A 26,291-nucleotide genomic window follows, 5' to 3' on the forward strand; every position below is an offset into this window, starting at 1 on the left:
TAAGAGGTGACATGAAGGCCACCTGTGGATATTACAGGCCTTCTGTCCTCAAACCCGAGAGGTGCATGAAATGCAGCCCTATAGTACAGTGGTGCTGAGTCTTGTTATTATAGTTCAATAACTTTGAATAGTGGTACAGAGGATATCATGTCATACCATGTTTTCTCTTATTCTACCTGTTTAATCTCTTCCTCATCCAAACTTGAAAGGCTGGGAAATGGAATCCTTTACATGTAAGTTTCACTGGTTAAAATCTCCAAATATATTTCCTAATCATTAGAATAATGTTTTTATTCTGTTCCCATAATTCTTGATTTGATCTTTCTTAATGCTCCCACAGATGCCATATTTCATTTTATATGTAAATCATTCGCTGCAGCAAAATATATTCATTTCAATAATAAGTACTTAACACAGAGTTACCTTTAGTATAAAGGTTGCAGATTTCAAATACCCTGAATTGACAGTAATACCACATCTTAAATCTCTCTTTGCTGCAGTTTGGATTTTAACTGCATCATGAATTGCTAGTACTGCTACTGCAGGAAGGATTTTAGCTACCACAACAAACATTTAGCAAGCATTGAGCAAATTGCTAAAGGGATATCTGGTGGAAAATCAGGGGACAGTGTCAGGTCTCAGTGGGTGAGCGGTGTCAAGTTTCAATTAGATGCTCAATACCCTCAGGGAAAAGAAATTTCCATTCAGCAAACAATTGGAGCTGTCTATCAAAATGCTTATTTGATAAGCACCTCATTGTGAAAATGATGGCTTGGGAAATCAGTCAAGCAGCACAAACCTATAATGAATTATAGGAACAGACACTCTGAAATACCGACGGAGCACCTTTTTTTTAACTCCACACTTTTTTTTGAAAGTTCCTATGGTGCAGAAGAGGCCATTTGGCCCTTCAACTCTGTACTAACCCTCCAAAGAGTATCCCACACAGCCTCCTCACCCTATACCTGGAACCCCACATTTACCATGGCTAATCCACCAAGCTTGCATATTCCTGGGCATTATGGGGTAATTTAGCATGGCCAATCTACGTAACCTGAAAATCTTTGGACTGCGGGAGGAAACCAGAGCACCTGTAGGAAACCCACACAGACATGGCGAGAGTGTGCAAACTCCGCACAGACACCCAAAACTGGAATCAAACCCGGGCCCCTGGCACTGTGAGGCAGCAGTGTGGACCACTGTACCACGGTGCTGTCCAGGTCCTTCACAACGTTGGCAATCCTAATAAGTCTATGTACTGTTTATGCACCAGCATGCCTTTCACAATCCCAAAGGATGCCCTGCCTCTACCAAATGTGTCCCAGAACTAGAAACAAAGGGGAGAAACATAATATATTTATCCAGCCTTCACTGCTCCTCACCTCCACTGTCAGTGTCTCACCCAAGCCAACCCTTGCCAATCTGATGTCCTGTGTCCATCCCCATAACCAGCATTCCCTCTAATTTTCTTTTCAGCAGCAACTTCTGGAACTGGAAGTCAGTGCCGTGCCTGCATGGAAACTTGGGAATGCGTGCATGTGCAGCCACACAGCTCAGAGGGAACGTTGCCCAAAACCTCTCATATGCCACCCTATGCCCCACTAATGATCCGTCATGCCTCAAATATCAGTCTGCCATCTTAGTGTGTACTTCCACCCACCACCCTATTCCTCTTCACCTACCTAACCTACCAATGCACATGGGAGAAAAAAAATACAGTTTTATTAATTAAAGGTCTAAATTGCAGGATACAGTCTACTGAGAAAAGCTCTCTCATTTCTAAAAACTCATTTTGACACCTCTTAACAGGTTGACGCACATTGATATTTCATGGTAGTTTTTGACAAGTCTTAACAAAATGGATGATTCCAAGGGGTTTATGCACCTTTCACAAACAATCTTCTCCACAGTTGACAGGCTACAATAGTACCTCAATCCCACTTCCCGTCCCCACAAAGGATCCCTAATCACCAACACCAAAGAATACTTGATGTCCACCCTAAAGGATCCTGATCCCCACCATTCTTCAGGTAGCCTTGGACCATATTCCCAGAGGTACCTCAGCTCTCCAAAAGGGTACTGTGGCTATCCAAAAACAATACACACCAAACAGAAATCTACACTCCATGTACCAGAAACCAAGCCCTCCAAAATTAGATTTTGTTGATCATTTAAATGACTAGCTGTCTCCAGAAATTGTGCATGAGCAAATTATGGACTACCCTCAATCCTAAAATAAGAAGTCAGTCTGGGGTGGCATTTTGGTATCTCAACTTCTTCCAGCATTTCACTCAGTTTGGACACTCTCCATAATGGCAAAAATCAGGGCCTACATTTTAGTGGATCATACTTCCATTCTTATAAACGCCAATGAGCATAGGTCAAACCTGCTCATCCCTTCCTTGTTAAACAAACCCTTCTTCCAAAGAATCAGTTGAGTGAACATTCCCTGAAGTAATTCTAATTCTTTCTTAAGTAAGGAAACCAAAACTGTATGCAGCACCCCAAATGCAGCCTAACAAAAGTACAACTGTAGCAAAACTTCAATACTTTTACATTCCCCTTGCAATAAACACCATATTCATTTGCCTTCCTAATCAAAAATTGAACCTGCATTCTAATTTTTTTGTATAAACCTTAGAGCTAAATTGTTCAGGGTGAGCTGAGTAACGTGGGCTATGATGAGATTTGTACCAGAATCAGATGAGAAGTCTGTCTAGGTCTATCTCCCAAACATCTCACTCTCTTTTATACTTACAACAAGTGGTACAGTGAGATTCACAATAGGCAGCCACAAAATTTCAATTAATAGTGATTATTGCTAATTAAACACTTTATTGATGCCCCAGCTCACCTCCTTAATATTCAGCTTCCTATCTATATATATGGTCTGTTAAAACAGCAGAAATAAAAAGCTGATGCACTTGCGTTAAATATTAAATTTCAAGAGAGTTTATTATAAGTTGCCAGTCTTGTAAACATTTTTTTCCATTAGACTGTAGTCTCTTAACTCTCTATGTTCTATGTAAATTCATGATCATAAATTTTAAAATCCATACTAACCAATTTCCTATAGCTTTTGATCCAATGCATTCATCTCAGCTGCCATGTTAATTTGGGCTTCCTGAATGTAGTATTGTGCTTTTGATTTGCATGACTCCTCTCTGATGATTTCAGTGATAAAATGCATCCTCTTTGCTGTAATGGCTAATTTATATTCCTAATTTGAATGTCAGGTATCAAAGGATGATCGAAGTGACATTGAAACCAGCTCGGACGAAGACGATTCAACACCTTCTGTGTCAAAAAGTGGACATAACAGCACCACCAATGGGACAAATGGCTACCTAAGTGGTGGCGTTTATTCCGAGGAACATTAGTTATTTGTATGGGAAGTTCTTATATAGTGTTGCAACCCTGTTAATTGTATGTACGGCACGCACAACCTGAAAATATGATCCAAGAAGTATTTCACAAAATGTGTTATTGAATGCATTTTATCACTTAACTCAGTATCAGATGAAGGTTTAGAAATATCAAACATTCTGATAGTGCACTGCCATTTACTGTATGAGAATGAATGACAATAAACATTATGTACATGTAGGCATGCTATGTGTGTATATGTAGTCTAACTCAATGGGAATGGTATTTTCATATGTATTGTCTTTGTATATTACATTATTTATTTTTATATGTTTGAGATTTGTGGTAAAAGGGAATTTTCAGTGGTTTACTCTGCGACTTATTCATTTGGATGAGTAAAAGCCATTGTAGATTAATTATGTTGTGCATAGCTCAATCTGCTAAAATTTGTGACCTGTCACATGTAATAGGCCACTTCTAGCTCTCAAGTACTGTGGTTTAGCCAGCAGTAGTGATATGTTCCATGCTTTTTTTTTTGGTGTTATTTCCTTTCAAAATTTCTATGATATTTGAAAGAGGTCATTTTGTCCCCATTGGAAGTAAGCAAAAACTGAATGCTGGAGGCAAACTGCTAAACTATATAGCAAGATTGCTTTAAATATGTTTCTGTGGAACAGTCCAAACACCTTTCAGTTTGTGACATTGATAAATAAAAAAAATTCTTTCTGCGTAACATCAATGCAAAATGTCACTATTTTGTTCTTTGTTATGGTGAAAAGAACCACCTCTATCGATACTGGCCTTCAATGTCCCAAGGATAAACACTAGCATAGAAAGAAAGATCTGGGTAGCTATCCAGAAAAAGCATCGTGAGGGTTGAATAGGCTAGTATGTGTTTCCTTTATACTTTGTTGTAATAAAATTAAATGTAATATGTAAATAACCCATTTAAATCATGCCTTGTTATTCCTAAAATTTAGTATCATAAATGGAACAATGCACACATTCAGTTCTCATTTCAGTTGACTGATGATTATTGACCCAATCATGTCGAGGCAAAGAAGGCTAACATTTTCAAAGATCAGTAATACAATGGAAAATGGGCATCACTGGCTGTGTCAGCAGTTATCACCAACCCATTGTTGCCCTTGAGAAGGTGGTGATAAGCTGCTTTCTTGAACCGCTGCAGACCCACAATGCCGATAGGAAGGGAGGAAGTTCTGTGATTTTGATTCAGTGGCACTGAAGAAACAGTAACATATTTCCAAGTCAGGATGGTGAGGAACACCAGGTGGTGATTTTCCCATGTATCTGCTGCTCCTGCCTTTCTCAATGGAAGTGGTCACAGGTTTGAAAGGTGCTGTCTAGGGTGCATCTTGTAGATGGTGCACACTACTATGATTGAGTTTTGAATATACAGAAAGTATTGTGGAACTACTTGGCTATGGGTGCAACAAGTCCTGGAGCATGAGTTTTAAGTACTACTGTTGGAATGTTGTCAAGGCCTATAGCCTTTGCAGTATCCAGTGTTTCCAGCCTTTTTTTGATGTCACGAAGAGTGAATTGAAGTGGCTGAAGACTGGTATCTATGATGCCATGGACCTCTGGAAGAGACCAAGACAAATCTTCTCTTCAGGTTGATGATTGCTGCAAAAGTTTCAGCCTTTTTTATGCAGTGATGTGCTGGCCTCCGATCGTTGAAGGTTCAGCTATTTTGTGCAGTCTCATTTTCCAGCGAGTTCTTTAATTTCTTCATCAGAAACTAGTATTCCTTTATTTGAAGGCTGGAGTGAAGAATGGAAGCCAATAGTATCAAAGGCAGACTGCACTAGACTTCTTTCTTTTTTTGGAGCTTTCAAAATCGACAATGATGAATATTTATTAGGTAAAGATTTTTTAGTTTAGGTTGAATTGACAGATATGTCTGATCTCTTCAAGGATGCTTTGAGGACATCCCTAAAGCACTCCCACTATCCTCATTGGGGTTTCATGCCATGAATGAGTTGCAAGTAAAGCAGTTGTTTTAGAAGTCAGGTATTAGGCGTACAAACAATGTGTCCTGCTGAGTGGAACTGGTTATGACTAATCAGCGTTTCAATGCAAGGCAAGTTGGCTTGGGACAACAAGCTGCTTGGACAACTTTTCTTGGCACTGGATTTGAAGGATATGCCAATAGCACCACAGGTGGCCATTCTCCGGCACTTTAAGGTACCTGCTATAAGCTGTCCTCAGGATCTTATATGTTTCAACAAGATCACTTCTCATTCATCTACACTCCAATGGGTATAGGCACAATCTGTTCAACCTTTCCTTCTAAAATAACACCTTAATCATGAGAATGAATCAAGTGAATGTTCTCTGCGTCGAATACAATTATACCCTTTTTAAAACATAGATAGAGTGTGGATGAAATCTTGACCAAGTTAGCCAAAATTCTGTCCAGGTTCAGAGGTGTACTACGGTGTGTGAATATTGACACTTTTTGAAGGAAAGCTGGTTTCCTGATATTGCAGCATTTTCTTCTGGTCTTCTAGTCATTGGGAATGTCTACTGTGCAAAACACACACCCACCCACTCTGCAGAGGGTTGCCCATCTTAAATGGTTTATAAATATCATATTTCCTCCTGCAAACCATTTCTGACTAGTGCTGTGGAATAAAGGAAGCCCCTTAAAAGCATGATACGTTTAATAGTTTGTGAAGAAAATGGATATCATGTTGTAGACTCTGGAACATTTTGAAAGGTAAATGAAAAACGTTTTCACATCTTCGTATTTTACTTTATTAAGTAGATATGTTTTCATTTCTGTATTTCAAATTAGGTAAGTTGACTCATATTGACAAGTGCTGTGTATTTTGTAATTCTAGGTAGCATGGGTGTGTGGAAGTGAAGGAGACATGGATAAGGTTTAAGGCCCTTCGAAAACTATGAAGAGCCGTGAGAAAAAATACATTAAAAAGTTTTTAAGGCTGTGTTTTCCCACTCCCAGAACCTCTTCCTGTGTCTCAAAAGACCACAACAAACCTACAGAACCAAGTGTACAATAAAAGGTGATAGCATCCCAAACGCTCACCAACAGCTTACTTAAACCCATGGGCTGTTCGGTGTCAAGATGCCATATCAGGTCATTTGCTATCTAGCAAAATGTCATGTAGAGTCATTACTGAGTGATATCAGGCAGCAATATGGTCTGCCAGCCTCTTCGCCCTGAGGTATACTTCCCCATCTACTTCTGTGCCGACAGTCACATCCCTGATGGTAGCCTCTTTCCTGGTCTTAGGAGTGTAATCTTTTCCCATGAACTGCGTGATATGATCCTGTGCTTCAACAGAACCAGATCCTCATGCTCTGCTTGCTTGTACTTGATAAACCTCTGCTGTAGTTGTGTCAGGCTCCTGCTGTCCACAGAAACCCCAGTCAGTGCCTCAGTGTTCCACTGCAGACTTCTTTGAAATCTGTACCTCCCCCCAGTACCCTGATGGACTCTCCCCCACAGATGTTCCATCTTGAATGCAGCCTGCTCTTTTGTGTTGAGTCCCCTGGATGCCATAACCAGCTACGCATCTTCAATCCAGTCTTCAACCCAATGGATCATTGGGTATTTCCAGTCTTACCCCAAATCTGTCCGGCTTCATACCCATTGGCACGCTGAATATCCAACTAGGAGTTCCGCTTCCTTCCTCCGTAGTGTCAAGAAAACAAACATGGGAGGCCTGTGCCAGATCTGTCATAAAGTTTTGCTTTCTTCTGTAAATACCTGAGCCTCCAATGATCCTGGAGCAGCTTCAGCCTTCCTCCCAGACATTGCTAATTTCAATGGAGGTCCCAAATGCCCAAGTTCCCATGCTTTTCTCTCCCCTTTCTTTTAAAGAGTTCTTTCCTTTCCTTTGACATTATCCTAATTAAACTTCAATCAAACATTTATTTCACAGCAATTAAACTGTCCGTTGATGTAGGTTAATATATTTTTTTAATCAACCTTTACAGATAATTTATGACAAATCTCAGGAGCTGACAGGACTTGAACTCAGACCTACTGGTCTACGGGTAGGGATAAGCGCCCCTGCTCAGCGCTCTTCCTCTCCATCACCACCTGCTGCTGAATGTTCCAGATTTTATTGAATTCAAATTTCACCATCTGCCATGGTGTTGTTCAAACCCATGACCTCAGAACGTTGCTGGCAATTCTGGATTGCTGAGCCAGTGACATTATCACCAATGCCACCACCTCCCCTTTGCGAACAGTTCCATTTCACTGGCTCATTAGTTCCTTGCTCTTTACAGACAGTAGAAGAATATGTATAATAGCCAGTTATACAACAGGCAATTACAAGCAGTGTTACCTTTAAGATGCTCACATCTGCAAATGTGCATCCTTCTGGAATAACTGCAGCCCAGGCCAATGAAACATTTCTCCATTTAAGACGCTGGTCATGCACAAAAGATGAAATGTTCTGTGTATCGAAATAAATCAGCATATGCAACAAAGAAAATATATAGAGAGCAAACTTATGAATATATGATATTGTGCATTTAGGCTCCATTAGTTCCAGGCTGGCAGTTCCCCATTAATACTGTGAAGCTCAAATTGCTGCCAAATAGAAAACTATGTTTACTGAAGGGGAATTTAATTGAACTATGTAAATTTAGGGACCAAGATAGTGTTTAGAAATGACCCATTTCCTTAGCAAAGAGGTCATTCACTGGATTGGGGTGGGGTGGACAATCATAGATTTAAAGTAATTTGTAAAAGGAAAAGAAGTTGAGGAGGGATGTTTCCAATTCGATGATAGTGAGGTTCTCAAACTCACTGCTGAAAGGATATCAGGTGCAGCATCCATCATCAATTTGAAAAAATATTTGGCTTCAATAAACAGGAACCATGAATCTAAAGAAGGAGAATGTAAAGAATGTTCAAAAGATCAGAAAGATAGATTTATAAATATTCAATTCAGGTTGATCAGGTTACTCCACTAAACGTCTGGCAGGATGTTGATAACAACATAAACATCATTGATCAAATCTTCAAATGATTTGTTATTTATGCTTTTTGGTGACATTGAAACATCACAGTGTTTGCGCAGACTACAAAAACATCTCATAATTTGAAAAAAATCGCTGAAGTTTCGTTCATAACTCTGAATTCATGAGGATTCGTGCTTTCTAGCCTTTATGACTCAATTAATTCTTCCAGCACATGAGAAAGGAGAAACCTGTCACCTGTATAATAAGTTCATGCATGTCTATTTGAGTTTCCTCATTGCTGTGATGCCTTATTCAAGTTAAAATATTTTAAGGAAACAGAGCCGATTGTGATTTTTAGTTGAGTATGTTACTCTTAAATCAATGTGGCCGCAGAGTAGGGGGACTGAGCACAGGGCTTGTCCACTCCCATCAGCTTTCATTTGTTTGTTTCTTTTTAGTTTTGATCTTTTTTTCTCCATTTTTCTTAGCTTTCTTTTTTGTGAGCCTAGAAAGTGGCGGGTGAAGGAGGAGGCCTCCTGTGGCAGCCAGGCTGAACAGGACACGGCACGGGGACTCCCAGCGAGCGAGGAACAGGTCCCAGGCAGACATCCCCAAGCCCAGGTGAGGCCGAGGGTCCAGGACCACAGCTTGGCCCAGGTACCTGAAGGAGGAGAAAGGCAGTCTCAGCACGGTGTGGAGATCTCCCTGTGTGGCGGTCTGTCTGTGTGGTGGTCTCCCTGTCTGGCAGTCTTGTCCTGGCATGGAGGTCTCATCCCCGTGTGGAGGTCTTTTTCATTTTTGGTGTCCAGCAGTTCCAGTGGCCTGGCAAGTGGTTTTGTCTAGGAGTGGTGGTTTCAGCCCACCATGGTGGTCTTCTTCAGCAGAGACTTCCAGCCCAGCATCCAGCAGACCAGCATGACGTTCTCACCCCAGCTATATCTTCAGGGTATTCTATCATTTCAAATCAGCTTTCCCTGAGTCCAGGAGCCAACAACTGAACTGTGATGAATTTTGTCTTAATTTTTTTATTATTATGTATTTTGTCATTAATGTAGCCACCGTGATGAGGCAACTTATAAAACTTTTCACTGTATTTTTCATGTCAAAGTACACGTGACAATGAATTTCTATTCTACTCTTCTGTGTTTCCATATCTAGTCATACTGTGGTATAATGGATCAATTCCCTTAGCATTTCAACTTGTCTCTGAGTAAAATTCATCTGTCTCACAGGATTAACAATTGGTAACGATCTGATTTTGATAGCTAGACATGGAAATGGTACTTGCTATTTGTTTGCAAGCATTTAGGGTGGAACTTTGCTGATTTAATCACTGACTAAATGCTGGGACAATTTGTAATTTAGAAACCTAAATACAGCTGGAGTGGACTATTTCTGAGCCTCTTTGATGGAGCCATAATATTAACATTGCACCATTGAATCAGGGAGGGGGGAGATGAGATGATGAGCAAGATCTCTGAAAGGAAGGATTTCCACTGAAATGGATCACAATGGTAGAATTGTTCACCAGTCAGGTTGACTACATCAACTACAGGATTAGAGAGGATACTTAGGAAGGCTGTTCCCCAGGTCATTCATTCTTACCTGGAAGTCTTCCTACAGGATCTGTTGTGTTGTAGTGAGGTGAACCTATCCAGGGGTTGGCGGGAGGACAACAATCAATCAGATGTGAATGGTAGTGGCTGAAGATCTTAACAGCACAAATTGTGTGCCTTCCAGCTCCCCTAGAGACTTCACCATGAGGATCGAGTGGTTGGAAAGGTAAGTGAATTTTTAGGTGCTAAATCCAACATGCTGACCTTCCCATTGACCACCCCACCACACACCCCACCCCATCTCTCAGGTCAAAACAGTTTAATGCTGTACGTATTCCTCTCTGCTGGCATCTCACATCCTGATCTGAGCAATAAATATTCACACTCACACGCTTCTCAGCCAATGTCCTTTTCCAACCATGCCTCACTATCACTCTCCACTAATGTTGCCTATCACTCCTCTGGACAAGCCATTACAACTTGTACAGAAGAAAGGGAATGACATTGGAAAGAATTCAAGACTTGTTTTGGTGGTAGGGTATGAGCAATCAGGGTAGCATGTTGGGCGGGTCTTCCAGTGGCAAGGATATTATGGACCACAGCAATGTGAGTCTACCTGTTCCACAGGGAACGAGGTCTTGTCCCAGGAGAGTGTTCATATCAGCAGTGACCTGAGAGCTAGAGACTTCTGAAGCACTTGTATTCACACAGTTGAGTGATCTGATCCCCCGCGTTGGAGTTTTCATCTTCTTCCAGCAGGATCTCAGTGTTCATCCTGCTGTCCTGATGAGAGGGCAGCTAGTTCTGCTGATGCTGTCCATGTTTTTAGTGCGACTTCTGCTCCTGCCTCTCATCAGAAGCTGCTCACATGCCATGGTAAAGGCTGGCAGCAGGGAAGCACTGCTGAACACGAGTGAGGTGCTACACAAGTGAGCTGACTTCCAAGATGCTGGTAATTATCTGTCAAGCAGTGATAACACTCCCATAGAACAAAAAGTGCATTGAACAGTGATCTAGAACAAGAGAACATAGTTTTAGGATAAGGGGTAGCAGACTTAAAACAGAGATGAAGAGAAATTACTTCCCTCAATGGGTTGTGAATGTATAGAATTCACTACCCCAGAAGACAGTTGATGCAGCAACATCGAGAAAATTTGAGGAGATAGACAGATTTTAAATTAGTAATGGGTTGAAGGGTTATGAGGAGCAGGCAGCAAAGTGGAGTTGAGGCCAAGGTAAGATCAGCCATGATTGTATTAAGTGGAAGAGCAGTCTCGAGCTCCTAGTTTTTATGTTCTTGTGTAAAGAGATTTTATTAATTATAAATGTGAGAACATACTACACATACACACAGATATAGAAATAAAAGGTGAGCCAAAAAGGATAAAATTGAAAAGAAAATGAGATAAAAATATCAGTCTCTGTTTTGTTTGCAAAGAGCAGGCTGTTAAACTTTGCAGCTATTGCAGTGAAGGTGACAGAAAGAATTAGAATAGCCTTTATTGTCACATATACTTGAATAAGTGCAATGAAAAGTTTGTAATGTCGCCTCTCGGAACCATCTTAGGTACAGGATACCTAGGTACAAATACTTTAAGTGTTGTTACCGAATTGAAATAGTAAAGAAAAAGATTACCATTGGAATACAGAGTTTAAAAAGTCCAGAATGATAATAAAAAGTGTCTTTAAAAGAACTCAAGTTATCGTCTTTTTCCACTGAGACCGTGCCTGCCGAGTTTCAGAATAGAGGCCTCGCTGCCTCCACGCATTGGCCTCTGCCCTGGACTCACCTTCAGGACTCATCCCCCCAGCCGGCCTTGGCTCACTCTGCTCCCTCTCTGGCCTGCAACTCACTCCCAGCTCAGCCCACACACTCTGCTCCCGCTTCGGGCTCTGGCCATGACTCACTTCCCGGACTCGGCCCACACAGTCTGCTCCCACTCCGGACTCCAGCTGCAACTCACTTTCAGGACTCGTCTCCCAGGTAGGCCCGGGCTCGCTCTGCTTCTGCTCCAGACTCCAGCCATGATTTGCTTCCCACACTGGCCTGGTCTCCGATTCGTCTCCCATTCAAGGCTGATCTTGGACTCCATTCTCGATTCCCTCCAGGTAGGGTGGTTTAAGAAGTTAAAAGTTGGGGCCGGAGGGGAACAAAAACTGCAACAAAGAGGAAAAGAAGGAGAAGGAACTGGCGAGCAGACGAGCTCCAGCTGACGTGCCTTACTCTGCCGCCATCTTGATCCATCTGCAGCAGTAGCATTGGTAGTTGAGCAGTCAGTTTCACAATCCTTAGTTTTGTAGTTCTGTAGTTACAATCCTTTTTGACCTTAAATGAATCTAGGCATTCAGTGTGAAGCAGTCCTTTTCTTGTCCTGTTTCCTTTTGTACCCAGTGAGAGAAAGCCTTTATCTGCAACATAGGGGCGACTAGAAGCTGGTTCTTTGACTGTGATCTTCAATCACATTTTTGGATACTTACAAGAATGTTCAGTTCCCCCAGCACACTGCATAGAGTTGAAACTGGCTGATTAACTGCTGTCTTTTTGAAAGGAAGAAACAGAAACTATCTGCAGTTTGGGAGATAATCCATAAGATGTGGCTAGCTATTGAACATGGGGTTTTCAGCTGCTCATTATTTTTGCAGTCACAAGATCGCAGTCTTGTCTGTTTTGACATGTCTTCTACCTCCAAAAGCAAGGGCTTATTCTTTGAAGTTCGCTTTGCATTTGTAGCAGTGACATTCCTTATGCCTCTCTCTCTCTCTCTCTCTCACTCCAGCCACTTAATTTATAGCCCAAAAAATGTCGCATTTAGTAACTATAAGTTGAAATGTCCAGAGTATTTACAAGTAATGATGTGATTGTTATTACCACAACTTAGATGGCAGTACATTTACAAATTGCTTACACCTTCATCTGGTCCAACTTCTGGGACCCTTCCCTTCCCTCCTTGAGTTCTCTCTCCATTTCTGAGTTGAGGTTGTCCACCTATAAACATTACAACCCCACCAACTCCAAAGGTTAGCTCAACAACGTTTCCTCACAGAACACTTCCTGCAAGGATTCTATTCCATTTTCCCAGTTTCTCCATCTCCTTCATGTCTGTTTCGATGATGCCACCTTCCACCAGATGCCTTCGACATGACTTTCTTTTTCCTCAGGCTAGGATTACACCCACTATGGTTGGCATGGTCCTCAGTCATGTCAAATGCATCTCTCACACTACTGCCGCAATCCCTTTCTCTTCTCCCTGGAACAACAAACTCATCTTCCACTTCCCACCATATCAGCATTTCACAGAGACCATTCCCTCTGTGCTACCCTGGTCTTTCATCCCTCCTAACATGTCGTCACTGCCCCATGATACTTCCGATGCAATTACAGAGGATGTAACACGTGCACATTCATCTCCCTCCTCACCGTATAATGTCCCAAACAGGCCTTCCAGGCGAAGCAGTATTTTATTTGTACTTCTTTAAATCTAGTTTACTGTATTTGCTTCCCACGATGCAGGCTCCTTTACACTGGGGAGACCAAACACAGACTGGGTCACTGTTTTGAGAAACACCTCCATCCTGTCCATAGGAATGACCCCGACCTTTCAGTTGCTTGCCATTTCAATAAATCACCTTACTGTCATGCTAACATATCCCTCCTGAGGTACTGCAATGTTCCAACAAAGCTCATGCAAATTTAAAGAAAAGCTTTTTGCATAGGCACTTTGCCACCTCTGGGACTCAATATTGAATTCTACAACTTCAGAGCCTAATGATATCTGTCTGGCTTCCATTTTTCATAAGTTCTTCTCCATTGTCCACCACCCCCTCCAATCCTCCCGCCCAATCATGAACTCGTCTTGTTTGTGTCATGTTTACGTTGTTCTCAGCTGAGATGAACCATTTTCACTCTTCCACACCTTAGTTTACACCTCTATCATGTTACATCTCTATTGCTGTTTCACCCCAATTTGCAACCTCTTGATCTTTTACACTGGACCTCTGCGCCAACTGTTTCTGCTGCTCTTCTTCTGCCTCTGACAAAAGCATAAAAATATAATATTCTGATCCTTTTCAGATCTGAAGATGAGTCATATTGGACTGAAAACGTTAACTCTGTTTCTCTTTCCTCAGATGCTGCCATTACCTGCTGAGTTTCTCCAGCATTTTCTGTTCTTTTCACAAATGTAACATTCTATTTGCAATGAAATGCCACCCATGCCACAAATGTGCCCTTAGAAGCTTTATAATTTCTCATTTCCCTTCCACAATATGCACTTTGAAGGACTATTTCTGGCTGGCAGTATTTGTGCATGATTAGGCTTCAAATATGGTGTTAGCATTGCAAGTCACATAAGATCCTGATAGCAGTGAGTACCGCTACCACTGGTGAGTGTATAACAGTGCAACACTGTGGGGGCATGGTGCAAATGTAATGAGGTGAGCAGTGGAGAATTGTGAGATAATCATTAGAATTGATGGAGAGAAATCTTCCTGTGTTTCTTTCTGCACAGCCTATGCCATTCTCTACAAAACTGTGAATGGTCACCCCTGTTGGCTGAAAACTTGACCTTCCATCTTCCAGCCCTTGGATTCAGCAGCACAACATTGTATTTACACTGTTTGTACAAGGAACACCTGCTGGAGCCAGGTGAACAATGTACTATTCATATTAAACTTTTGTTTACAGTAGAAGCACTCACGGAGCATGGTCTTGCAGTGGCTGAAGCAAATAAAACTCTGTTTTTGTCCTTGACAAAACCTTGCCCCATTTGGCACAATGACCCAGTAGAGGTCAAGGAACCAACCTGAAATAACTTCAAGATCAGCAGAGATGACTAGTGTCAGTGAGACGCATTTATTGTCCTCCAGGCCAGCATCTCATTCAAGGGGGTGACGCTATTTCTATTAAATTATAGACAAAACCACTTCATCCAAACATATTTCCAAACATATTAACTACTTATACTAATAAGGAGTTAAAATCTCAATACCCAGCACAGAGGAAATGCCATTGATTTTCTTTTGTTTGTTTGTTTTTCTATCTATCAATTTCAAAGGAGGTTGTTTATAATTATGTTCAACACAAACTCCTTTGCACTTGGATGCTTTCATTCTGCTAAATAATTCATAATCTGTTGTTTCATTTTGTAAATAGAAGGGAGCTTTCTCAGCTTATTTTCAACAATGTGGACGTGCACATAAATATGTCAATTACAGTCACGGAAAGAATGATAAATGTAATGTTAATTTGCTCACCATGATTGAACTTAAAAGTTCAATTCATTGGAGGAAAACAACATTTTCAGAATAAATATAAAATTATTTCTGAATGTTTTAAAGAATGCTATGCAATCTGTCAACAGGAAATACAAGCTGGGGATGTAATCATAAAGGACTTAAACTCTGAAGATTCCAGGAAATGAGTCTTTAGCTGTTAATCGCATATTTCCATTCAATTCAATGGAAAAAGTCAGTCCTTGTGTTGCGAAACAGAGAGCAAGTAAGGAACAATAATATTGGGGGTTCCACAAAAATAAACGGTTCCACAAAAATAATGCAATTTTTATTGGGCAACATCCAAATCAATGTTCAAATTAGACAGTTATGTTATAAGTAACATATCCTGACAGTGATGTTTCCAGCAAATCCATGGTGTGTAATTTTGCAGTGCATAAAACTCATACTGACGGGAAAGTACATTGAAAATACAAGAGTTAAATACCGTTAATGTGCTATTTTTAAGAAAAATAAATAATACAATAGTTAACAGTATCCTGTATGGGACTTTATCAACTGCCTTTTGGAAATCCATGTAAATAACATGCACAGACATTCCCCAGTCCACTACCTGAGTCACCTCTTCAAAAAAGGTCAGTAAAGTTTATAAAAAACCGAAAGAACTGCGGATGCTGTAAATCAGGAACAAAAACAAAGTTGCTGGAAAAGTTTGGCAGGTCTGGCAGCATCTGTGAAGGAAAGAACAGAGTTAACGTTTCGGGTCCGGTGAGGGTTCTGAGGAAGGGGCACCGGACCCGAAATGTTTACTCTGTCTTTTCTTTCACATATGCTGCCAGACCTGCTGAGCTTTTCCAGCAACTTTATTTTTGTTGTTGAAGTCAGTAAAGTTTGTCACACATGACCTACTTACCATGATTTCAGCTGGCTGACCCTGACTAACTAAAAATTTTCAAGGTGTTCAATTACCCCATCCATGATTATATACTCCAACAATTTCCCCACCACAGACGTTAGGCTAATTGGTCTGTAAAACCCTAGTTTTCCTCCTTTGCCCTTCTTAATCAGTGGATTGATATGCGCAATTTTCTAATCCAGAGGGACGTCCCCAATATCCAGGGAACTCTTAATTATTATAATTATGGAATCTACAATGTGTACCCCTACTTCCTTTAACACCCTGGGATGGAAATCGTCAGGTCCTGAGAATTTGTCACTGTCTAATTCCATTAATTTCCTTATTACTAATGTTTTACTTTTATCCAGTCCCTGCTCCCTTTCCTGGGACTCCCAGCAAGCTATCTTCCTTTTCTACTGTAAATACTGAGGCAAAGTAATTTTTCATCATGTCTGCCATTTCACCATAGTCATTGACAATATTCCCACTTTCAGTCTTCAATGGGCCAACATTTCTCCTGACTATCCATTTCGCCTTTATGTAACTACAACATTTCTTCATATTGATTTTGATACACCTTGTACATTTCCTTTCATAATTCCTTTCAGTAACTCTTATTACCTGGTTTGTATCCCTTTACTCATGTCGCAAAGTTGTGTAGAGTACTTATGAATTGAAATGCAGGAAGCTAGAATTTGTTTGTAAAAATGACAAAGGGAAGAGTCACTTTAAGAGTTTATGTGCTTTTCTAAGCTTGGAGATTTAATCAAAAATGTGTTTGAAGGCAACTGAAGTTCTGAAATTGAAACATGCATCAATTAGCTGTGTGATTGGAAACCTTAGGCTTGTTTTGATGTTTTGGCAAATGGCTTGAAGATCAGCCAATTAATTTAAGCCAAGCATTTAGAGATTGAAAACCATTTTAATTTAAATCTGATGTTTTTGACAACCTCAGACCAATCCTATTATAAGAAAACTGATGAGTCATCAGGGGTATAAGAGGAGGGCTTTTGCAAATCGATGTGAGAGCAAACTGCCATCTGAAGAGTGAATATCTGGCTCTCACATAAATCTATAAGCTGTCTGAAAAAGCACAATCTATTCACAGAGAAAGCATTTCTGACAGAAGAATCAGCGGAGAAGAACATTCCGGAAGACTTAGACTCTCAGAGGTGCAGCCAGGTTAAGTTCTAATTTATTTTTATTATGACTTGGGTATTTACAAGTGGGACTTGTATTTATTGGAACAGCATGCCATTAGAATTTTGCTCTTTTCAGGAATTGTTAGTAGTTAAGAGGGAATTGTTCAATTTGTTAGTAGTTCTGTTAATTTGTTCACTGTTAGAGTTAGATAAATAGATTGTTATTTGTTGCTTATAAAGTGAATATCAGGAATTTTCTTTCATTTAACCAATCCTTTTTATGTATGCAGAATTAATATGAAATGTGTAACTTTAGACTACTGACCTTTATTTCATGATAATGATGTTAAGATTTTTTGAAAAAAATACAGCCATTTTTTCATAACGATGGTTCTTTTCTTAAGAGAGGAGGTGTTGCAAAGTTTTGTAGAGTACTTGTAAACTGGAAAGCAGGAAGTTAGAATTTGTTTGTAAAAATGATAGGGGGAAATACTGCATAGTCCTTTTAAGTCCCTGTTTTTCTAAACTTAGAGATTTAAACAAAAATGTGTCTGTAAGCAGCTGAAGAGGGACAGACAGTTCTGAAATTGAAACAAGTATCAATTGGCTGTATGGTTGGGAATCTTAGGCTTGTTTTGATGTTTTGACAACTAGCTTGAAGATCAACCAATTATTTTAAAATTGGTGTGAGAGCAAATTGCCATCTGAAGAGTAAATATCTGGCTGTCACAGAAATCTGCAAGCTCTCTCGGAAAGCACCATTTATTCACAAAGGTACCATGGCACTTCTAACTAAAATTCCTGACAGAAGAATTCACAGAGAAAGCATTCCTAATGGAAGGATCAGCGGAGAAAACAAAGAACATTTCAGAAGACAACCTGGCTGCACCTCTGAGAGTCTAAGTTTTAATTTATTTTTATTATTAGTTGGGTTTTTATAATTGGGACTTGTACTATTGGAACAGCATACCATTAAAATTCCGTTCTATTCGGGAATAGTTAGTAGTTAAGGGGGAATTGTTTGATTTGTTAGCAGTTCTGTTAATTTGTTCACTGTTAAGGCTAAATAAATAAACTGTTATTTGTTGCTAATAAAGTGAATATCAGGTATTTTCTTTCATTTAACCAATCCTTTTTAACAGATTAGGCAAGGGAAGGTGAGCTTCTCTGGGTTGTTTTGGGTTTAATCATTAGAAGGGGACCACTATGCCTGCCATAACAGATTGGGGGGCTTTTGTTTTGATATTAATTATCGGAGAGGTTTGACCTCCCCTTCCTAACACTGGTCTTTGTATCTTTCATTCAGCAGGATCTGTGCTGTTATGTGGCATTTATGCCAGACCTATCTTTTGTTGTATGCTGTCTCTTATCTTTTCAGTTGTCCTTGACTGTTTTTTTTTCTGTGAAATGGAGATTTTCACTCTCAGGGGTAGAAAATGTTTTTTTTTGTGTTAAATATTTCATTAAACATCCTCCATTATTCTTCAGTTGTTAGTAGATTTTACAGTTTGGTATGATCTGCTTTGTAAAACTCTGCTTTCTTAAAATATGATTTCAAAAATTGAAAGAATATTTTTAAAATTATTGTTAGCAGTTACAATGGATGAAAGTCTTTTCTAGCCTTCGCAAAAAAAAATACAAACTAACCAAATATTTACTATCATCTTTCCCTTCATTGGAACATGACAACCATTTGTGCATAAACCTTTTCCTGCTATCTTCAGACTGCATTGTTCTCCTGGACTGCCACATCCAGAATTGCTCTCCTCACGAATATCCTTTTCCTGTATTGGATTGTGAACAGGAGCTGTACACTTCTTAACTTTTCTGGCCTAGCAAAAAATAATCATTTCCATTCCTGTATCAAATCCATTTTCCTGCTTCTTAGCTTGTTTCCTGTTTGTTTTAAAGACTGGACATTAAGAATTTGGTCTTGGACTTCTCAACTAAGGGTGGCAATTTCTCTGACCTTCTAAGAGAGACAGATGTTTGCTCATTTGTACTATGTACTATAAACAATCAATTACATTTAATTCAAGAATAGTGTATTAAGCATAAGGGCAAGTTCCCACGGAAAGACAATATGATAACTGCCAGCAACAATTTACACCAATAAATTCTGCTCCCACAGTAGGGTAAATTCCAAATTACAACTCTCCCTTTACATTCCAATTTCCATAACATTTTACCCTTTCAGATGATTTTTAAGTTTGGGAAGATTACACGCAGCAGTAAAGGAAATTAAGATGGGTGGGATTACTCAGTGTTGTTCCTTACAGGAACTACCAGCAATACTTTCTTCAGAATAGCAGTCACATCTATTTAGATTTGTGGGCTACTTTGTTTATCAGTCATAATTGTAGATTGGACATGAGCTACATTTTTCTCAACAACAGTCATGACATTAATCTTCAGCATTTCAGGACACTGTATATTTACATTCATATCCAAGCCTGTTCTTGTACTTCAGTTAATAGCAGTGTACACCCATTTATAAACCATTGCATTCCTATGAGTAATTTAAACCAACAGAGAATACATTGCCATGTGAACTTTACTTTTCATTATTTGATATTTTAATTGTTCGAGGTCGCTCCCTTATTAACATTTCAAATAACTGGCTTGAGCCCAGATCTTCACAGTAGTTTGGGAATCTTCTTTTAAGTAATTTGTGATCAACATATATAAAGCAATGGCTGATTGTATTATAATTTGCAGCAACTTGTCTGATGAGTGGATACCAATACCGTCAGCCACTGTTAAATAAAATGGATAAACTCCTGATCCGCCTTTGTGCTGACTTTCATTCCAGTAAATTAACGTAACAGTTGGAACAAAGTTACTTCTTACCGTGGCAATTTCTGATGTGCAAAATGCTGAAATAAACATGACTTTAGGCAACTTTTTGCACAACTCCTGTAAAAGAAAATTTAAAGAGATGATGCTTATTTTGTTTTTTGCAGTGATTTCTCAATTAGGCGCATGGGCTTTAGGACCCAAGAGATATGCGTTTGCCGGCTGTCTCACTATCAGATGACTGACTGCTCAAAGTACAAGTGCAAACTCGTAAGCACTACTCATTTTCCTGGTGCGTGTGAACCCAGAAGGAAAGCAAAATGAGAGATCCTGTAAGCGGGTGCACTGTAAGAAAACATTATTTTCACTCCCTGTTCAAGTTTGCTGTTGATACAGTTGAAAGTAATAGCAGTTAAGACATGGTTACTTAGTTTGAGAAAGAAGTTGGTTAACGAGTTTATCAGGATAACAACTTTACGTCCCTTTTTAACTCACCTTTCACTTTGCTTATTTAAAATTTTGATATTTACGTCATTCTCATCCAAAACGTAAATTAGTGAAGCTGTCACTGAGTCTTTTTTTACTGGAACTGGCTGATGTATTTTGAATGCAAATAAGGAAAATACGTGTGCGAATGTCTACGTGGAATGTAATCAAATAGCTTAAATGTGATCGTTCAGTCTTTTAAATACAGATTAGCTGTAAGGGTTTTGTACAAAATGAAGTTTCCAACTGTTGGAAAATGTATCTGCAGCGAATGTAGTACTTTGACAGGAGCGAGAGAGAAACCATGAAACTGCAGACTTGGTTTTTATTCATTCAGGGTATGGGCGTCGCTGGCTGGGCCAGTAATAATTGCCCATCCCTAGTCGCTTTTAACAAGGTGGTGGTGAGCTGCCTTCTTGAACCATTGCAATCTACGTGTTGTAGATAGAGCCACAATATTATGAGGAAGTGTTCGAGAATTTTGACCCAGCCACAGTACAAGAACAGTACAATACATTGATAAGTCAGGGTGAGAAGTGGCTTGGAGGGGAACTTGCAGGTGGTGGTGTTCCCATGTATCTGTTGTCCTTGTCCTTCTACATGGAAGTGGTCATGGGTTTGGAAAATGCTGTCTAATGATCTGTGAATTTCTGAGGAGCATCTTAGAGATGGTACACATCGCTAGAAAGTGTCAGTGGTGAAGGGAGTGATTACGGCTGTGATGCCAAACAACCAGGCTGCTTTGTTCTCAGTGATGTCGAGCTTCTTGAGTGTTGTTGGAGCTGCACTCATCCAGAAAAGTGGAGAGTATTCCATCAGACTCCTGACACATGCATGGAAGATGCTGGACAGGGTTTGAGGAAGGAGGAGGTGAGTTCCTGTTGCAGGATTCCTCTACGTGCTTGTGTAGCTACAACATCTATACGGCCAATATAGTTCATTTTCCGGTCAATACTAACCCCAGGATATTGATAGTGGGGGTTAATGCAGGTGAATACCATGTGATGGTTTCATTCTTTGTTGGAGCTGGCACTTACCTGGTGCAAATGGTCCTTGCCATTTTTCAGCCCAAACCCAGATCAGGTTCAATTTCAACAAAGACTGCTGCAGAATCTGGGGAGCTGAAAATGGTGCTGAACATTTGTGCGATCCTCGGTTACTATCTTCATTTCTGCCCTTACGATGGAAAGCAGGTCATTGATGAAATAGCTGGAGATGATTGGGTCTAGGACATTACCCTGAGGTACTACTACAGAAATATTGTGGTGCTGAACTGAATGGCCACCAACCATCTTTTTCTTTTGTGCCAGATATGTCTCCTTCAATTCCAATTTATTTTAGTTTTGCCCGTGCTCCTTCGGACCACGTCAGGCAAAGGCAGCCTTGATGTCGAGGGTAGTTACCGTCACCTCACTTCTGAAATTCAGCTCTTTTGTTCACGTTTGAAGGAGGCCACGAGCATTGCTGAACTGATTACGGATAACCTTGTTGTCCCTTCTATCACTTAACTGATCGAGAGTAGACCAATGGGGTAAACGTTAGCCAGGTTGAGTTTGTTCTACTTTTTGTATACTGGACATACTTGGACAATGCTCCACAACTTCAGATGGATGCAAGTAGAAGAGCCTGGCTATGGATCCAACGGATTCTGGCTCACATCTTCGACATTATTGCCGGAATGTTGTAAGGACATATAATCTTTGCAGTATTGTGTGCTTTCGGATGATCCTTGATATCACGTGGAGTGAATTGAATTTTCTGAAGACTGGCATCTGTGAGGCTGGAAACCTACATCAGTTTTATGGAAGGATATTGGAATCTATCATCAGGGCTTTATATCTAAAAAAAATAAGCTGGTCAAAGAGTTCATATTATTTGTGACATTTAGGTTATGTCTAACAAATCTAGATTTATTTTTGAAACATTTGCAAAAATGATGTACAAGGGAACACCCATAAATGTTTTTTGCGTGGAATTCAGGTCATTTTAAGATACAGTACAGCAGAATATTAGCACCAAGGGACCGCATTGGTTATGGAAGTAACTTTAACACATGGTTTGATAATTGGTTGAGGATAGAGAGTTTTTAAAAATTTGTTCATGGGAAGTGGGCATCACTGCCCTGTTTGACTGTTAAGCTGTTACAAGTCAATTACATTGCTGTGGCTCTGGAGCCCCATGTAGACCAGACCAGGTAAGGATGAGAGTTTGCCTTCCCTAAAAGAGATTAGTGAACTAGATAGATTTTTATGACAATTGACGGTGGTGGATGGTCATCATTAGGCTAGAATTTTTGTACAGTTTTGTATTGATTTCACATTTCGCCATCTGCCATGGTATCATTTTAACCCCGTGTCTGTTCTGGATTAGTAGTCCAGTGCCATTTCTAGTACATCAGTGCCTCCCCTACAGTCTTCATGACAGAATCTGATAGTTGGGGCTTCATTTTGCTTAGAGGTAGGTTGGAGAAGGTGAGCTGCGCATGGGAACTCGGCAGAATGGCCGGACCTGATGAACTTTTTTCATGCCTCCCCCAGACTGTTGGGATGTGCGACTTTAGCACCAGACTACAGCTGGGAAGAGGACAGAAGGAAGTGGGGAATTGGAGTCTGGAGGGTACAGATGAGGGGTGCTTGGAGATAAAAGGCCAAGAGGTGGTTAGGTAGATGTGTGTGTGTGTGTGCACATGCGTGCATGGCAGGACAGTGGAGCTCAGGGGGGACATGAGGGGTTGCAGTTGGTGGGGTGTGGAAAGTCAGAGCTAGGAGGTGCATGGGGGATTGTAGATGACCGGGTGGATGTTAGAGCCCTGCATGGAGAGTTTGGTGTAAGATCAGAAGAATTGGGCGTTTAGTGACATAGAGATATTTGGGTTTAGCAGATTTCCCAAAGCTTAAAATTCTGGACCTAGCAGAATCCCCAAGGCTTTGAGTTCCGAATCCAACAGTTCTCATCTTGTTTTGCTGGTGTTTTCGTTTGAGCTGCAGGAATTTGGTTGGCCTCATATCAAGGTGAGATTGACTGGCTTCTAATAACATTTAAATTGTCACTCTCCCTCCTGGGAGCAGACTGATTACCTGTCCCCATTAAAACTGAAAGTAGACAGATTGTAATTGGGACTCTGATTTTAAGTTACCTCTCAAATCCGTTGTGTTTTGGAGGTTAAAAATTGCCTGTAGTTTCCCGGGGATCTGCTCTGGGCCAAATCAAAACAGAGAGAACTATGGATGCTGTAAATCAGAGACAAAAACAGAATTTGCTGGCAAAGCTCAGCAGATCTCGCAGCATCTGTGGTGAGAAATCAGACTTAATGTTTCATGTTGAGTGACACTTGCTTGGAAGTTCAGTTCTGGGCATCAGGTCTTGATTACCTTATGAGAGATATTTGATTATCATATGAGAAGAGACATTATTGAAACATACAAGGTTTTTAAGGGGCTTGACATTGATAAGGAAAGATTGCTTTCCCTCATGGGCAAGTCTAGGACCAAAGACATAATCTCAAAGAAAGCAGTCACCCCTTTAAGTCATGGATGAGGATGGCCTTTCTTTCTCTTTGAGGATAGTGAATCTGTGGAATTCTTTACCACAGAAGGTTAACTAGGTTTGGTTGTCAAGTATATTCAAGGATGAGATAGACAGATTTTTAATTAGTAAGGGAGCCAAGGGTTATGAGTAAAAGACAGGAAAGTGAAGTCAAGAATTATCAGATCAGCCATGATCTCGTTGAATGGTGGAGCAGACTCAGTAGGCTGAATGGCCTACTTCTCTTACGTCTTGTGATTTTTTTTTTAATAACTTGTATGAAACAATAGAATAATTTGTATCCAAATTTACAAATGATACTTAGGAGGAGTTATAAATTGTGTAGATGAGATCAGGCACTTATAAATGGGAGTAGACAGATTAATTAAATAGGCAAAACCATGGCAGATGGTGTTTAATATGGGAAAGTGTGAGTTGATCCACTTTGGATCCAAGAAAGGCAAATTGAAAACTTTCTTAATTACAAAATACTAAAAGCTGTGGAGGAGGAAAATGATTTGAATTTACAGCTATGTAACTTATGAAAAACCAGTGCACAAATGCAAAAAATTAGCCAAGAAGGATAATGGAATGATCACATTTGCTTTGAGGATTATGGTTTAAGGGGGAGGATGGTGATGTTTTAGTTTTGCTGAGTTTAAATCCATTTCCATCTGTTGTATTGCACTGAGTGTGTTAGGTACCACACTGCACATTAACCTTGGGGTGGGAGGAGACTTAAAGGAATAAATTAAGTGGACTAGTTGAATAAACTAGTTTAAAGAATATGGAGTAATCTAACTGAGGTGCTTAAATAAAAAGATTTGATACAGCAGAAATTTGTTTCCTTTATTGGGGAAAATACAGATCAGTTTTTAAATTAGAGCTAGATTGTTTAGGAATGAAATTAGAGGATAATATTCCACAAGAGGCAGTGGAAATATAGGATTCTGTCTCTCAAAAGGCTGTGGAATAGGATCAATTGAAAAACTAAGTACCAATTTTTATTGTGGGTGATGTTGGTATAATGGTAATGTCACTGGACTAGAAAGCCAAAGGCCTTAGACTAATGTTATGAAGACTTGTGTTTAAATTCCATTATGGTGACTGGTGGAATATAAATTCAATTAATAAACCTAGAATGCTAATAATAACTAGTTTGGTTAATGGTGTCATGAAAACACCATTTTTGTTATAAAAACCCATCTGGTTCATTAATATTCTTTCATGAAGGAAATCTGTCACCATTAAATCCAGGAATATAGAGACTGATGAGTCTCACATTGATCAAAAACAAAGTTGCTGGAAAAGTTCAGCAGGTCTGGCAGCATCTGTGAAGGAGAAAAAGTCTCACATTGATGCTTGGAAGACTATTGGAGAGGATTCTTAGGGATAGGATTTATGTGTGTTTGGCCTTATTGGGGACAATTAGCATGGCTTTTTGCAAGGCAAATCATGTCTTATTAACTTCATTAATTTTTTTGAGGAGGTGATGAAGGTAGAGCAGTTGATGTTGTGTACATGGATTTTAGTAAGGCTTTTGACAAGGTCTCTCACAGTAGACTCATCGAGAAGATTAAGATGCAGAGGATCCACAGTGAGTTGGCCACTGGATTCAGAATTGGCTTGCCCATAGAATAGAGGTTGGTAGTGGAAGGATGTTTTTCTGGCTGAAGGTCCGTGACTAGCAGTGTTCCACAGGGATCCATACTGGGACTTCTGGTGTTTGTGATTTATATGAACGACTTTGATGAAAACATAAATGGGTGGGTTAGAGGAACACAGCAGGTCAGGTAGCATCAGAGAAGCAGGAGAGTCAATATTTCGGGATGGGGACCCTTCATCAGAACTGGGAAAGGGGAAGAGAGCTGCGAAATAAATAGAGGGAGGAGAGGTGGGGCTGGGGGAAGGCTGAGATGGTGATAGGAGGATGCAGGTAGGGAGTAGTGGGGATTGATCAGTGGGAAGGGTGGGGCAGATAGGTGGGAAAGAAAATGGACGTGTTGTGTCAGGTCAAGGAGGCAAGGATGTGAGGGAGAGTTGGATGTGGGATGAGGCTGGGGGTGGGGAGCGTTTCAACCTGGTGAATTCTATGTTAAGGCCATCGGGCTGGAGGCTCCCGAGGCGGAATATGAGGTGTTGCTCCTCCAGTTTGTGCGTGATGTCATTGTAGCACTGGAGGAGGCCCAGGATGGACATGTTATCAAGGGAGTGGGAGGGGGAGTGAAAATGATTAACAACCAGAAGGTATTGCTGTTTATCGTGTACAGAACACAGATGCTGTATGAAACGGTCCCTGCGCCTGTGCTTGGTCCCACCGATGTA

At 40.3% G+C, this 26,291-nt stretch overlaps 2 protein-coding genes across 5 annotated transcripts in view; both read left to right on the plus strand.

The window, feature by feature from the left end:
- Positions 1 to 4,309, plus strand: part of cers6 (ceramide synthase 6) — a 244,961-nt gene extending 240,652 nt beyond the window's left edge. For 2 of the 3 annotated variants that reach the window (XM_020526345.2, XM_048599054.1), the window contains one exon: positions 3,237 to 4,309. In XM_020526345.2, the coding sequence (XP_020381934.1) occupies positions 3,237 to 3,380 (144 nt within the window). In that variant the 3' untranslated portion in view covers positions 3,381 to 4,309. Of the gene's footprint in view, positions 1 to 209; positions 234 to 3,236 lie in introns of all 3 variants that reach the window. The other variant, XM_020526339.2, reaches the window with a different exon arrangement.
- Positions 4,310 to 17,064: 12,755 nt separating this feature from the next.
- nostrin (nitric oxide synthase trafficking) overlaps positions 17,065 to 26,291 on the plus strand; it is a 55,574-nt gene continuing 46,347 nt past the window's right edge. Inside the window, exons 1-2 of one of the 2 annotated variants that reach the window (XM_020526295.2) lie at positions 17,065 to 17,199; positions 20,123 to 20,302. In XM_020526295.2, coding sequence (XP_020381884.1) covers positions 20,276 to 20,302 — 27 coding nt within the window. In that variant the 5' untranslated portion in view covers positions 17,065 to 17,199; positions 20,123 to 20,275. The remainder of the gene's footprint in view (positions 17,200 to 20,122; positions 20,303 to 26,291) is intronic. The other variant, XM_048598803.1, reaches the window with a different exon arrangement.

Source organism: Rhincodon typus, chromosome 7 (assembly GCF_021869965.1).
Source record: "Rhincodon typus isolate 14 chromosome 7, sRhiTyp1.1, whole genome shotgun sequence".
NCBI lineage: Eukaryota > Metazoa > Chordata > Chondrichthyes > Orectolobiformes > Rhincodontidae > Rhincodon > Rhincodon typus.